The sequence below is a fragment of the Microcebus murinus genome, chromosome 6 (genome assembly GCF_040939455.1).
Source record: "Microcebus murinus isolate Inina chromosome 6, M.murinus_Inina_mat1.0, whole genome shotgun sequence".
Classification (NCBI taxonomy): Eukaryota; Metazoa; Chordata; class Mammalia; order Primates; family Cheirogaleidae; genus Microcebus; species Microcebus murinus.
In genome coordinates, this window is record NC_134109.1 from 69,750,554 (window position 1) to 69,764,711 (window position 14,158).

A 14,158-nucleotide genomic window follows, 5' to 3' on the forward strand; every position below is an offset into this window, starting at 1 on the left:
ATCCTTTTCCAGCATAGTTAGAATTTCCTCACCAGTCCTCAATTCAAATGGGATTTTCATGTGTGTGTATAGCCCTAGCTACTTGAGAGGCTGAAGTTGAAGGATCACTTGAGCCCAGGAGTCAAGGCTATAGTGAGCTATGATTATTTCACTGAACAACGGCCTGGGTAACGAGAGTGGGACCCAGTCTCTTAAAAAAATAAATAAATGGGATTTTCACCTGACTTTTTGGTTTATGTTCGGTGCTTCTGCCTTCCCTAAGGTGGTGGCATTTCCTCCCTGTTCTTCCCTCCTTTCCTTCCTTCCTTCCTTCCTTTCCTTCTTTCCTTCCCTTCCCTTCATCCCTCCCTCCCTTCCATCCTTTCCTTCCTTTCCTCCTTTCTTTCCTTCTTTCTTTCTTTCCTTCTTTCTTTCTTCTTTCATAGAGTCTCACTCTGCTGCCCAGACTAGACTGCCATGGCGTCAGCCTAGTTCACAGCAACTTCAAATTCCCAGGCTCAAGCAATCCTTCTGCCTCAGCCTCCCGAGTAGCTGGGACTACAGGCATGCACCACCATGCCCAGCTATTTTTTTCTATATTTTTAGTTGTCCAGCTAATTTCTTTCTATTTATAGTAGAGACAGGGTCTTGCTATTGCTCAGGCTGATCTCCAACTCCTGAGCTCAAAGGATCCGCCTGCCTCGACCTCCTGGAGTGCTAGGATTATAGGCGTGAGCCACCATGCCCGGCCCATAGTTGGAGTTAATTTCCATTTTCAGTATTTATCCTGTTGTGGGTCTTATTCTGCTTTTATTTACAGTTCTTTGAAAATTCTTACTAGGTGGTTATAGCCTGATGAGGCCAGCTGTAGATGTCTTTTTCATTATTGCTTTGCCTTACACATATTAAATGTCTGTTGAATTGAATTCCTTCTTTGTGAAAGTCAGAGCCAGGCTGTCCAAAGGTTGTCCTTTGTAGCCTGCCTTTCTTAGCATCCTCATTCCTTCCTTTCTCACTCCTCCAGGAGAGAAGATGCAGCTTTACTCTTTTTGGTGTTACCATGGTAGCCTGTGATACTTTCTTTCTAAAGTGCTGCTTGCCATCCACCCGAGACTGATATTTCCATGGCAACCAGGTGAATGCAGTAGGCATCAGCTGGATGCAGGAAAGGAATTCTGGTCTGAGAAGCTGATTGTCTGAAATCTTCTAACTTCAGAGATCTTTTCCCCCCCTCCCAACTTTTGTACTCTGTATCCAGAACTGGTTTACCCTCAAGGTGTGTGCTCTTGGTTGAGAGAGCTCTGTGAATGTGAAATGGATCAACCAACTTAGATCACATGGGAAGGTAGGGGCAAGGAAAGAGCTGAACAAAGATCACTTCAAAAAGTTGGATGGGCTGGGCGCGGTGGCTCACGCCTGTAATCCTAGCACTCTGGGAGGCGGAGGCGGGAGGATTGCTCAAGGTCAGGAGTTTGAAACCAGCCTGAGCAAGAGCAAGACCCCGTCTCTACTATAAATAGAAAGAAATTAATTGGCAACTAATATATATAGAAAAAATTAGCCGGGCATGGTGGCGCATGCCTGTAGTCCCAGCTACTTGGGAGGCTGAGGCAGGAGGATTGCTTGAGCCCAGGAGTTTGAGGTTGCTGTGAGCTAGGCTGACGCCATGGCACTCACTCTAGCCTGGGCAACAAAGCAAGATTCTGTCTCAAAAAAAAAAAAAAAAAAAAAGTTGGATGACTTTTGTTAGCTGGTTCAGATGATCTGCTCTCAAGAGCCCTTAAGGAGTTGGCTGGAGTTACTGGAGAGCCATTAAGCAGTTATTTTTGAAAACACTGGGTAGATGGATGAGGTGCCTGAAGACTGGAAAGGATCCAGTCAGTGCTGGATCATAGAAAGAAGAAACAATGACCTTGGTAATCAGAGACTTGTCAAAGTTACCAACGTTCCAGAAAGGATGGGAGCTTCAATCCACTTTCAAGCATCATGCAGCCTACTTGTTTTGAATGAGTGGTACAGAGAATTAGCCTTCTCCTCTCAACTCCTGGGAACAAACAAGCTAGGGACCTTCACCCTATAGCAGAATGGTGACACTGTGGAGCCACACTGCATGGTTCATATCCCTCTTCTGTCATAAACTAGCTGAATAAGCTTGGGTAAGTTACTTGACTTCCCTAACGCACATACTGCATCTGTAAAAAGGAAATGATAATAGTACCTATCTCATAGGGATAGTATGAGGATTAAATGAAATGATAAGTGTGAAGCGCTTAGAACTTGTTACTGTCATCAACATTCCCACCTCATTCTTATCTCCAACTTCAGAGGTTTTTAAAGGTGAGGCATCAGTGAAAATAATTTTTCCTGGACTAAAGTCCCAGGCTCATGAGATTCTGGATCACATAGAACCAGCCCAGTTTTCAGGAAAATAAATCCCACTAGCCCAATCTCTTTTTATGCCTGAGGCTCTGTCCATATAGTCAGATTACAAACAGGTGGTTTTGAAAAATCAAGGTGAATGCCCCGCCACCATACTCGCCCTTTGCTTTGCCTGGCCAGGGAAAAATCCCAGAGTACTCTCTGTTATAGCCCTTTCCTTAGCATCCCTCCTAACCTCTCCTAGCCATTGCTACAGCACCTGCCTTTGTTAGTCTCCAGAGCCTAGCCCTACACTGGGAGTGTCCTTTCTGAATAACTATTTTAAATGAGCAGAGGTCCTCTGCTTAACGGCAAGTTATAATTTGAACCCAAGAAAGAAATAGAAACTTGTGCAATACAATAATACCACAGTTGCCAGTTGCCAATCTTCCCCCTAAACCTCCCCCAAACAACAAAACCCAATAATAGGTTACCCGTGAGTCCTATGGGAGGCATATTGGACCTTGTGGATCACAACTTAGATTTGTATCTCCAGAGTGGTGCTATGTTTTGAGAGTTTAGCAAGCTGCTTGGGCACCTAAATAGGGACCAGGCTATAGGCTGCAAAAACTACTGCCACTGCTCATCTGTATAAGACTTGACAAATTACAAAGATCTTTGCCCTTCTATTTAGTCCTCATGACTATCCTACAAGGTAGGTATTATCATCTTCATTTTAGAGTTGGGATAGCATAGCTGAGGTTCAGAGAAGCAGAGAAGTTAAGAGTGACTTCATCCACAGACCCCCACCCCCCTATCCAGGAAACATATCCTAAGTGCTAACTGAAAACCTTCTAAGATATCACTGAATTTCCAGTCACATCTTGAGTTTACAAGGCCACCAAACTATGGAAGCTTGACATCAACATTCAAATAGATGAAAAGAGACCTTGAGAAAGCCACCAAGATGATAAAGGACTGAGAAGCAGGATGCTCTTGTCTGATGTTTAGGTTCCTTGATAATTTGGCTGTACCATCCACCCAAATTTAACTGCCTTCTGTATAGGGAGGGTCTTTTCCTCACATGCTCACATAGTGGGCTGCCTACCATTTCTCCTCTGTGCATTTGCCCATGTAGTTACCCCACAAGGAATGTTTTTCCTTCTTTCCCCCATCTATAGCCTACATAGCCTTCAAGGCCCAAATTCTAAAATATGTCTTCCAAATTTATTGCTTCTTCCTTTCAGAATTCCGAGAGCACGTGCTGTATCCCACCAGAATGTGGTATAGTTTTCTGCTATTTTGCCTGTTTTAGCACTGGCACCACTTTATCATGTCTCCCCAGCTTAATTATAAGCTACTTGAGGGGCAGAGGTATATGTATTTGTTTTCCCCACAGGGTCCAGATGTTTGGCATATTGTTGATATTTAGTACTTGAAGGGAACAAAATGTCTTCAAGCATTTGTAGATGAAAGATTAAAATGTTGACCGGGCACAGTGGTTCACACCTGTAATCCTAGCACTCTGGGAGGCCAAGGCGGGCAGATCCTTTGAGCTCAGGAGTTCAAGACCAGCCTGAGCAAGAGTGAGACCTGTCTCTACTAAAAATAGAAAGAAATTAATTGGACAGCTAAAAATATACAGAAAAAATGAGCAGGGCATGGTGGCACATGCCTGTAGTCCAGCTACTCGGAAGGCTGAGGCAGAAGGATCGCTTGAGCCCAGGAGTTTGAGGTTGCTGTGAGCTAGGCTGATGCCATGGCACTCACTCTAGCCTAGGCAACAGAGTGAGACTCTGTCTCAAAAAAAAAAAAAAGACCGGGCAGGCCCAGTGGCTCATGCCTGTAATCCTAGCACTCTGGGAGGCTGAGGCCGGTAGATTGCTTGAGGTCAGGAGTTTGAAACCAGCCTGAGCAAGAGCGAGACCCCATCTCTACTATAAATAGAAAGAAATTAATTGGCCAACTAATATATATAGAAAAAAATTAGCCAGGCATGGTGGCGCATGCCTGTAGTCCCAGCTACTTGGGAGGGTGAGGCAGCAGGATTACTTGAGCCCAGGAGATTGAGGTTGCTATGAGCTAGGCTGATGCCACGGCACTCTTGCCTGGGCAACAAAGCAAGACTCTGTCTCAAAAAAAAAAAAATATGTCCAGGAAAAATTTACTTAGATTAGTGTAGATTGAAATGTTAGATGAGTAAAAAGGTGTGTGTGTGTGTGTGTGTGGCCTTCCTGGGTGTGAGGCTTTAACCCAGAAGACTTCCACTTAGAACCCTGGCAGCCTTTCAGAAGAGGAGAGCCCCTGCTCCAGTCTCTCTCTAGAGAGGGTTAGATGCAGCAGGACTTAAAGACTCAACTGTAGGTAGAGGCCCAGAGAGGATATACTTTCCCAGACACTGGACTGCTCTCTCCTCTGGCCCTCAGGGAGAGCACAGTCTATGCTCAGGGCCAATAAGGGGCATTGTGGGCAAGGGGGGGTGAGGGTAGCAGGGGCTGGTAAGGGAATACAGACCCCAAGACAAAACTACAGTGGTCAAGAGGAGCATGAGGGCCGGGTGCGGTGGCTCACGCCTGTAATCCTAGCACTCTAGGAGGCTGAGGTGGGCGGATTGCTCAAGGTCAGGAGTTCAAAACCAGCCTGAGCGAGACCCCGTCTCTACTATTAAAAAAAAAATAGGAATTAATGGGCCAACTAATATATATAGAAAAAATGAGCCAGGCATGGTGGCACATGCCTGTAGTCCCAGCTACTCGGGAGGCTGAGGCAGGAGGATTGCTTGAGCCCAGGAGTTTGAGGTTGCTGTGAGCTAGACTGACACCACGGCATTCACTCTAACCTGGGCAACAAAGAGAGACTCTGACTCAAAAAAAAAAAAAAAAAAAAGAGCAGAGGGAACCTTACCTCAGGCCCCAGAGCCCTTTGCTGTCCTCTTTCCTTCAGCTCAGATCAATGGCTCCACTTTTCCTTGATTAGAGGGAAGAAGGATGGCCTGGCTCTCAGAGAAGACCCCACCTCTTCCAAGTCTGGCGGGAGCCTGGCTTCGGCTTCAGTCTGTTCTGAGTTCTTCCCTGTAGGCGTCTGGAGGGAACACACAGATGGGTCGTACTGATGGGACTGGCTGAGCTGGGGGAAGGGAGGCTTGTGGTGTGTGGCTCCCCTCATGGGGGAGGTCCTGCCATCGTTATCTTCAATATATACATACTTTAAGCTTCTGCCATGAAGGGCATTGGGCCTTTCTTGTTCCTCATCCTCTCTCTGTGGCCACATTTAACCATTGGTGATACCCTATTTCTATTAACTAACCCCCCCCCTCCTCCCTGTAGTAGCCACAACATGCTCAATCCTAGTTCTTCCACCTACATCTTTGGTGGCTGCTTCTCCATCTTCTTCATCTGTCTATCCCCAGGACTCTCCTTGGTCCCTCTTCTTTCCCTGGAACCCTGCCATTTTGTTTTAAATTATTTTATTTAGTTTTTGAACAGGTAATATATGACATAGTTAAAAATTCAAAATGTAAGGCCGGGTGCGGTGGCTCACGCCTATAATCCTAGCACTCTGGGAGGCTGAGGTGGGCGGATTGCTTGAGGTCAGGAGTTCGAAACCAGCCTGAGCAAGAGCGACACCCCGCCTCTACTATAAATAGAAAGAAATTAATTGGCCAACTAATATATATATAGAAAAAATGAGCCGGGCATGGGGGCGCATATCTGTAGTCCCAGCTACTTGGGAGGCTGAGACAGGAGGATTGCTTGAGTCCAGGAGTTTGAGGTTGCTGTGAGCTAGGCTGACGCCACGGCACTCACTCTAGCCTGGGCAACAAAGTGAGACTCTGTCTCAAAAAAAAATTCAAAATGTAGAAAAAGGGTATACAATGAAAAGTAAACCTCCCACACCTGTCTTCTACCCACCTAGTTCCCCTTCCCAGAGGCAACCAGTACCATCAATGGTTTGTAATTTTTTGGGTCACAGATACTTTTGTGAATCTGATTAAATTCGTGAATCCTATTCTTAGGCAAATGCATGACTACAAACACATCAAACTGTATATATCATTTCACAAGTATCACAGACCTGTGGTCTGGGGCTAAGGATCCCAGCCTGTACTGTACCCTCTCCCTTAGTATAATTTGTGAGTTCCCATGTAGAATGAAACTGCAGGGTTCCTTGTTCAGAGAATTTCAAGACAGCGACAGCAGAGCATTAGACTAAAGCATGGGGCCCTGTGTGACTGCAGGGACTGGTAAGGGCATACAGACACACAAAGACTCAAGAGACATCATCCATAAAGCCAGCCCTGTATCTTATTCTTTCCCCTGGCTCTTTCACTACTGTCTTCATGACATTGGTTTCATATCTGTCTCTTGCCACAACTTGTTCCCAATTTCAGACTCAGCTGTCCAGGGAGCTGCTGCAACTCTGTATGGATATTCTTTTAGTGTCTCAAACTAGGTGTCTCCAAAATGGAACTCACTTACCCCCTCCTCCATCTCCTCTGCCCTCTAATTCCTGGTTCTTCACCATCCTCCCTCCACCTGCAGGTCTTCTATCTCTTTATACCCATCCACTTGGTGACCAAGGCCCATTGATTCCGACCCTCAAGTCCCTGCCTCCTCTCCTTTCCCACTGTCATCCCCTTAGGATAGTTTACTGTCCATATATATTAATGTTACTGGCCCCTAAACTCAGCTCCTTGGGCCTTGCCTCTGCTTCTCCAACCCATGCACATCTAGCTACCTTTTCCCAAAGAACCATTCTAATTATGTCACTTCCACATACAGAGACCTTCAGTGACTCTCACTGCCTACAGAATTGGGCTCAAACTCCTTTGCCTGGCATTTAAGGTCCTTTGCAGTGGAGATCCAAACCCTCTTTTTCATGTTCATCTCTTACCCCTCCTCTTCATGTCCCTGAGGTTTCAACCCAACTGTAGAACCATCTGGTCCCTTAATGGGCCCAATGTGTTTTCCTGCATTTTAAATTTTGAACTGCCTCTGTTCATGGTCCCCAGAGTTTAGAACTTGCTTACTCCACTATAACCATGTAATTTCTCTGGACCTTTCACCATAGCCACTGCACATGGCCCTGCTCATTGTGTCCCTGCATCTCTTCTGCTGCCCTTCTTCCTCTTCCCCCCACCCTTATTGGAAGCAGAGCCTCAGATGCAAAGCTGGATAAAATCACCATTATCAAGCAGACGTGAGTGGAATCCCAGCACTGTTGCTTACTGGGTGACCTCAGGCAAATTACTTACACTCTGATTCTTCTACTGTAAAATAGTAACAGCTTATATAGTCTTTAAAGAATTAACAGATAAAGGGTATAAATCCCTAAGGATAGTACCATTATTCATATTATCATAACCACTCGTACTAGGCTGGTCCCCCTTGAATTCTGCCCAGCCACAAGGACTCAGGAAACATCTCATTCTGCTTTCCATCAAGTTCTGGAAGAATGTGTGGGGGAGGGTGGAGGCCTGGCCCTCAGGTGCTCAGGAAGCTGTACTGTATGTCTAGGGGTGATGGGAGCTGCTGCCTCTGCTCCCTTTGTTCAGGCTTATGGCTCAGGCAGCAGCAGGCGTGGGCGTCCCCAGGGGAGGCTGTGACAGCTTCAGTACTCACACGGGCTTTGCAGGTGACAGCTGGGGCTGTGGGGCCCTGCCAGAGAAGATGCAGAGAGACCCCATCATGCCCCAGCTGATGTGCCTCCCTGGTGGATACAGGCCCCATCTTGAACCAACCCAAGTCAAAGTTGAGTAGCTCTGGGAGCTAAATGTAGCCTCCAGCCTGTTTCCTGCGGGATAGGGTAGGTAAGGAGATGGGACCCAGAGTCTGAAGACTTGGGCCCACTGTGCCAGTAAGTTACAGATTACTTCTAGCAGGTTCCTTTTCCTCTCCAGACCTGTTTTCTCACCATCAAATGCACGAAGTGGACCTGTCATCTGTAAGGGCCAGTGGCCCTTTTACATGCACGACCTCAGGACCAAGTCAGTTCCACAGCCTTGGACAATTAGATTCCTAGCTCCTCTGGGCCTGTTTCCTCGTCTGTAACAGCAGTTTCCATCGACAGCCAGCCCTTCCCCAGGGATTCAGAGAACAAAGTGAATAGATGCAGTAGAAAAATTCTTTATTGAAAAGGGAAGAGGTGGCCCCTTGCTGGTGCCTCCTGGGCCCTGGCCAAAGGGGGTTGCCACCACTCAGCTCTTCAGGCCGGCATTTGCCGGCATCTGAGCGCAGAAAGTCTGTCCACACCTTACCTTTAATAACCTTAAAGGGGAAGTGCCGTCCTGAAATGGTAAGTCACAGAATCAAATCTCAAGGACAGCGCTTCCAGGCCCTTGCCTTTAAGAACTCCTTAAAGGCAAAGTGGACAAGAGTGGCAGATAAAAGCCAGAATGTTTTCTGCAAAGTCTCTGGAAGTGTCTCCACGACTATACCTTTAAGAATTTCTTAAAGGTGAGGCATATTCACGCAGCGTACAAAGGAGATAAACTCCACCAAGAAGTCTACACAGCACTTTTCCAATTCTCGCTTTTAGGATCTCTTTACAGCAGAGGTGGCCAAACGTGCATTAATAAGAAACAAAATACCTTTTGCAGAACTATTTTCCTTCCTGAACCGCCAGAACCCACCCCGCCCACCGGTCGCAGCACGCCCGCCCCAAAGTTTGCGTCCTCACCGCCTGGGCGCCGCGGGGCCCGGAGGTGTCAGAAGGACACCGCCCACCAGCCTGGGCCCGCCCCCGCAGCCACACCGGGGCATCTTGGGAGTTTTTGGTTTCCTAGACGGCCTCGACTGAGGAAGCCGGATGGGACAGGGCGGGGCGAGGGGGCGGACGAAGGGCGCGGTGACCATGGCGACCGCAGTGGCCATGGCGACCGCGGCTCAGAGCACGGAGAGGTCGTGACACGACCTGGAGCGCTGCTTGAAGAACTTGGCGTTGCGCGGCACCAGGTTGGCGAGGAAGCGCTTGGCCTTCTTGGTGAGGCTCTCGCGGCGCGCGGACGGCGCAGGGCCTTCGGGGCTGCCCCGCTCCTGCCGCTGGCCTCCGGCGCGGCTCCGGCCCCGCCGCAGCCGGATCTGGCGCACGGCGCCCTCGAAGAGCTCCCGCGTGTTGTGGTGCAGCGCGGCCGACGTCTCGATGTGCTTGCAGCTCAGCGTCCCGGCCAGGTGGCGGCCCTCTGCAGGAAGGCACCGGCTCAGGCGCCCACTGGGCCGCACTGGGCCCGGGGAGAAGGGTGGGCCTGGGGAGGTCCCGGACGGGCGGTGGAAAGGGACTGGGACTAGTGAATCTCGAAACAGAGATCAAGGCTGAGATCACAAGGTGGGTCGGTAGAGATGAGAAGGAGAGGGACAAAGGGGCCTTGAGGAGAGGTGCGGGGGAGTGAAGAGAAGAGATTCTCATGGTCTTGGGAGTGGGGTAATTGGGGGTTAGCCTGGGGCTAAGTGCAAGTGAGTATAGCTTGTGAGGGTAAAAAGGCCTTAGGGAGAAAAGGTGACCTGGAAGGGAAAGCTTTCCCCTGAGATTGCCAGTATGGAATTGGTTCAGAATACACACCCTCCAGTGATACTTCTCGGGAACGAGCCAGGTCACTCTTGTTACCAACGAGGATGACAGGGAGATCGTGGTGCGGCCTCCCAGCCCGAAGACGAAGTAGGGTCTCTGGAACTTTGGAGAAGCTTCGGCGGTCAGTGACTGAGAAGACTATGAGAAAGGCGTCTCCGGTCTGAAGGCAGTGGTCCCGCAGCCACCCTCCAGCATCTCCCTGCAGATAGGCAGAGAGAGTCGTGGAATGTTAGGGCCGGAAGTGTAGGAGAGGGGTGCCTCCCCACACCCAGGAGGGGCAGAGCCGGTAAAAAGCTGAAGCTGCTGCCTAGCTTCTGAGGAGTAGGTATGTACTGGCAGATCCTGTCCAACATCTACACCACAAAGATGAGGGCTGTGAGGGAGAAGGAAGGTATCTACTTAGGATAGCAGAGCTAATTAATGGCAGAATTCCATGCCTTTTTTTTTTTTTTTTTGAGACAGTGTCTTACTCTTTTGCCAAGGCTGGAATGCAGTGGTGTGATTAAGGTTCACTCTAACTCCTGGACTTTAAGCTATCCTCCTGCATTAGCCTCCCAAATAGCAGGGACTACAGGTGCACCACCAAGCCCAGCTAATTTTTTTTTTCTTATTTGTAGAGGCAGGGATCCTGCTGCATTGTCCAGGCTGCTCTGGAACTGCTGGCCTCAAAGCAATCCTCCCACCTCGGCCTCCCAAAATGCTGGGATTACAGGTGTGAACCACTGCACCCAGCCCATGTTTGTGGAGGAGGGAGAAGTTAGTAATGTGAGCCGCACCTGGGGGAACTGGGGATATAAGCTCCTAGACTAGGGTAGCCATCCTACTTTTTTATGCTTAAGCTGTTGATTAAAAAATGAATGCTATGAAAGTATATGTAATTTGACTACTCGGTTCTACATAGTAACTTTTATGTCCAAATATTAAGAAGTCCTGGGGGGGGAAATGGGCATTTATTGAAACCTTAAAATCTGTACCCCCATAATATGCCGAAATAAAAAAAAAAAGAAGTCCTCACTTTTTCCCCCCTTTCCTGATATTCCAGAGCCCTGAGTCTTGGTCGTGTCATATCAGACTCTTCTAGGCTGAAAAATTTATGGATGGGGTCAATTTCAGGGTGTTCAGCCTGGCTTGCAGCTGCAGGATTTGTCAAATTCGGATCCTAAGTTTCCTTGGGGTCAGAAGATCTTGGAAAGACTATGGCTTTTATGGCCACAGGCCGTGGTATCCACATTGCTGTGGGCCATTGCTCTCTGCGATGATACAAATGAAAGAACAGGTTCTAATACATTTTGAAACCAGAGCCTGCAGTTCCACCAGACTTTGCCCTTCCCCAGTTCTCTCAGCTTCATCACTTGCTTGCAGTCACATCTTAATTCTCACCTGTTCCCAGATGTCATAAACAACTAGAGTCACTTCCTCTTTATCCACCATGATGCGTCTCTCATAGGTGTCCTCTGTTGGGAAATAGGGAGAGGGAATAAAGCCCATTAGGGGGTTCCCTAGCACTTGTGAGACCTGGTAACCAGTGACACCTCAAATCTCAGCCCCAGAGAGCCCTCATCCCCCTCCAGAGGGGCTTTAATAGAAAGCACTGGAGAAGCCTCTCTTAGCTTCTGTCCTTCAGGGGCTGCCCATTTTTTGAGACAGTCTTTGTTGCTCTGGGTAGAGTGCAGTGGCGCCATTATAGCTCATTGCAACCTTCAACTCCTGGGCTCAGGTGATCCTTCTGCCCCAGCCTCCCAAGCAGCTAGGACTACAGGCGCACACCACACACCTGGCTAATTTTTTGTAGAGACAGGGTCTTGCCCTTGCTCAGGCTGGTCTTAAACTCCTGAGCTCAGGCATTCCTCCCTCCTTGGCCTCCTAGAGTGCTAGGATTACAGGCGTGAGCCACCACACTGGCAGGGGCTGCTCTTGTCACAAGCACTTCCATCCCTGACTAGGACCCAGAGCCCTCTTGACCCACACAAAGCTTCCTCAAATACCTGGGTTCTCTGGCTCATGAGCACTGTCTCCCTGGAGACCGCCAAAAGTGCCTGCCAGGGTGCTCTTGCCCACGCCGCTCTCCCCAACCAACATGACCTTGAAGATGCCATCGTTTTGGGCAGGGGCTGCCTCCCCTGAGCCCAAGGAGTCCGAGGAGCCAGAGGATGAAGCCTGAGGTGGCCAGTCAAGTTCATCTACAGCCTGGGCCCGCCGGAGCTGGTGCTTGTAGGGGACAGGCATACTGCCTCTTCGTCTGGGGGCTCCTGGGGCAGAGGGTGGCCCACCCCGATCGAACCCTGCCAACAGTTTCTCTGGTTTCTTCGGCAGTGTGGCATCTGCTTCTGGGAAGGGAGGAGCAAAGAAAAGGAGGCTATGAGTTGGGTACGTCCAGCCATCTGCAGACGGCTAAATCCAGGCTGCTTTGGCTTCAGAGGCCCAGCCACACCCAGTCTATGACTAGGACCCTAAAGGAACTGAGAATCTTCTTTGGCATGACCTCTTACACTAAACTCCCCAGAAGCCTGAACTGGTGAGCCTCCGTGGAGATGACATGATGGCTTTCCCAGTGTGGTCCCAGCCACAACCTGTTTCAAAACATGCCCCATGCAGGAGAGGCATCTGTACACAGGCTCACACACCCACTCACAGTTTACACCGACACACAGGCACACCCCTAGACTAGGACTCTGGCCCTTGGGGTGGGGGGAGGCTGCCCCTCCTTCCACCAAGAGGCCCTGCCTCCTCTAGCTTCCTGCACTGGTACTCCCCACACCTAGGAGGGGCAGAGGGGATAAGAAACAAGCTGCTGTCCAGCTTCTGAGGAGTAGGTAGATACTGGCAGAGTCAGAAACTTTGTGGGGAGCCTGTTCCTAGCAAAAGGACAGGGCTCTTGCTCTCTGGGATGATTGTGTTTGGTCTCTAGGGGGGTGGTGAGAGGGGCTGTTGCTTCCTGGGGCCCTGTAGGTGAGCATCCCCCCCCACATGGCTGCGTGAAAATCCTGCATCCCTGGCAGTCCCTGTGAGTGGGAGAGAATATTGTGTTCTCCGAGAGGTAGAGGTAGAGAGAGAGTGTGCCTGAGTGAGCTGAGCGAAAAGGAGAGTGACAATGCATGGGTCAGGGTAACTGGAGGAGGAACAACAGACACAACAAAGGGGGATGGAGAGAGGCTGGAAATAGCCCAGGATCAATACTTGGCTGGCAGCCAGGGCCTCCCCGGAGCCAGAAGAAACCCTTACAACAGGTCCCCCGGGTAGCCCCCTGCCCTGATTCCCAGGTTTGTAGGCTGCCCCTCTCCTCCCCTTCCCTCCGGCCTGTCCCAGCCCTTGGGAATGAGGCTGATCTAGGGACCAGGTACACTTTCTCAAGCAAACCCCTGGGAGTGATGGGGGAGGGGGCACTTAGGCAGCTCCTCTCCCCCTCCACCCTAACCCAGCCCCAGTCCTTATGTGAGGAGGGGTCTTCTCTACTTCCTGACTTGCTCTTCCCCTCTTGCTGATTGGGTTCAAGCTCTTTCAACCCCTAGTTCAGACCTCCCATCATAGCTTTGGCGCCCACCCCCATAGTTTTCAGCCCGAACCTGCCCAGGTTAGCCCTCACCTGGTGTGGGTGTCCCTGGGGGGGAGGCCTGGTGGCTGCCAGAGGGGCAGAGTGCTGTGGTTTCTGTGTCCGTGTCCATGTCGGTGTCGGGCTCCGTGTGCATCGGTGTGCGTGTGCAGCCCGGCGGCTCGCAGCACCCGCTCCCTCACTCAGCAGCACTGTCAGCTTTTTCCTTTAAATACCACCCCCCCACACACACAAACGCCCTCCCCCCAGACACCTGGGGAAATTGTCCCACCCCCTGATGAGGTCACACATGCTAATGAGCAGTGATGTCAGCGGGATTCCCTCCTTTCTGTCCCCCCCCCTTTCCTTTGTGTCGCTTCCCTCTGGGAGCACACACTGCGGAGCCTGGTTAAGGCATGACAGAACAAAGTCAGAGGGCCAGAACTGACAGGGGTTGAGGGGGTGTCAGTGAGTAAGGGAGCTGAGGATGGCAGGAGGCAGGGACCTAGAGGAGCTGAAGTCTTTCTCCAGGAGCCAGGACTCTGGGTTACTTGTATCTATGTTTCTAGCCACCTAGTCCAGTGTCCAGCCCAGAAGGGGTGTTCAGTGGCTAAAAAGAGGGATGAGGCAGTAAGGCTAAAAGCTGATCTGAAAGAAAAGAGGTGTGGGGACAGCAGGACAGCCACCCTGCCTTTTCTGGGCTAAAAGCTACCAAAGTACCCATTT

General features: G+C 49.9%; 2 protein-coding genes across 2 annotated transcripts in view; both read right to left on the reverse strand.

Annotated features, from left to right (window-relative positions):
* The window catches only part of LOC142871489 (small ribosomal subunit protein uS14-like), a 399,345-nt gene that overhangs the window by 206,086 nt on the left and 179,101 nt on the right, over positions 1 to 14,158 (reverse strand). The window lies entirely within an intron of this gene.
* REM2 (RRAD and GEM like GTPase 2) lies at positions 8,925 to 13,672 on the reverse strand. Its single transcript, XM_012752689.2, has 5 exons — positions 13,487 to 13,672; positions 11,889 to 12,230; positions 11,284 to 11,357; positions 9,895 to 10,102; positions 8,925 to 9,517 (listed from the first exon to the last, which is right to left on the reverse strand). Exons 1-5 carry the CDS (start codon positions 13,587 to 13,589, stop codon positions 9,222 to 9,224), a joined length of 1,023 nt encoding a protein of 340 aa, XP_012608143.1. The 5' UTR covers positions 13,590 to 13,672; the 3' UTR covers positions 8,925 to 9,221.

Bases quoted from the DNA above. Each gene is read 5' to 3' on its own strand.
- REM2 (XM_012752689.2), bottom strand. From the start codon at position 13,589: ATGCACACGGAGCCCGACACCGACATGGACACGGACACAGAAACCACA. The intron at 10,103-11,283 runs GTGAGAATTAAG...GCCTATCTGCAG, and splicing joins TTTATGACATCTGGGAACAG to GGAGATGCTGGAGGGTGGCT. The intron at 9,518-9,894 runs GTGTGTATTCTG...GCCTTCCTGCAG, and splicing joins CCGAGAAGTATCACTGGAGG to AGGGCCGCCACCTGGCCGGG.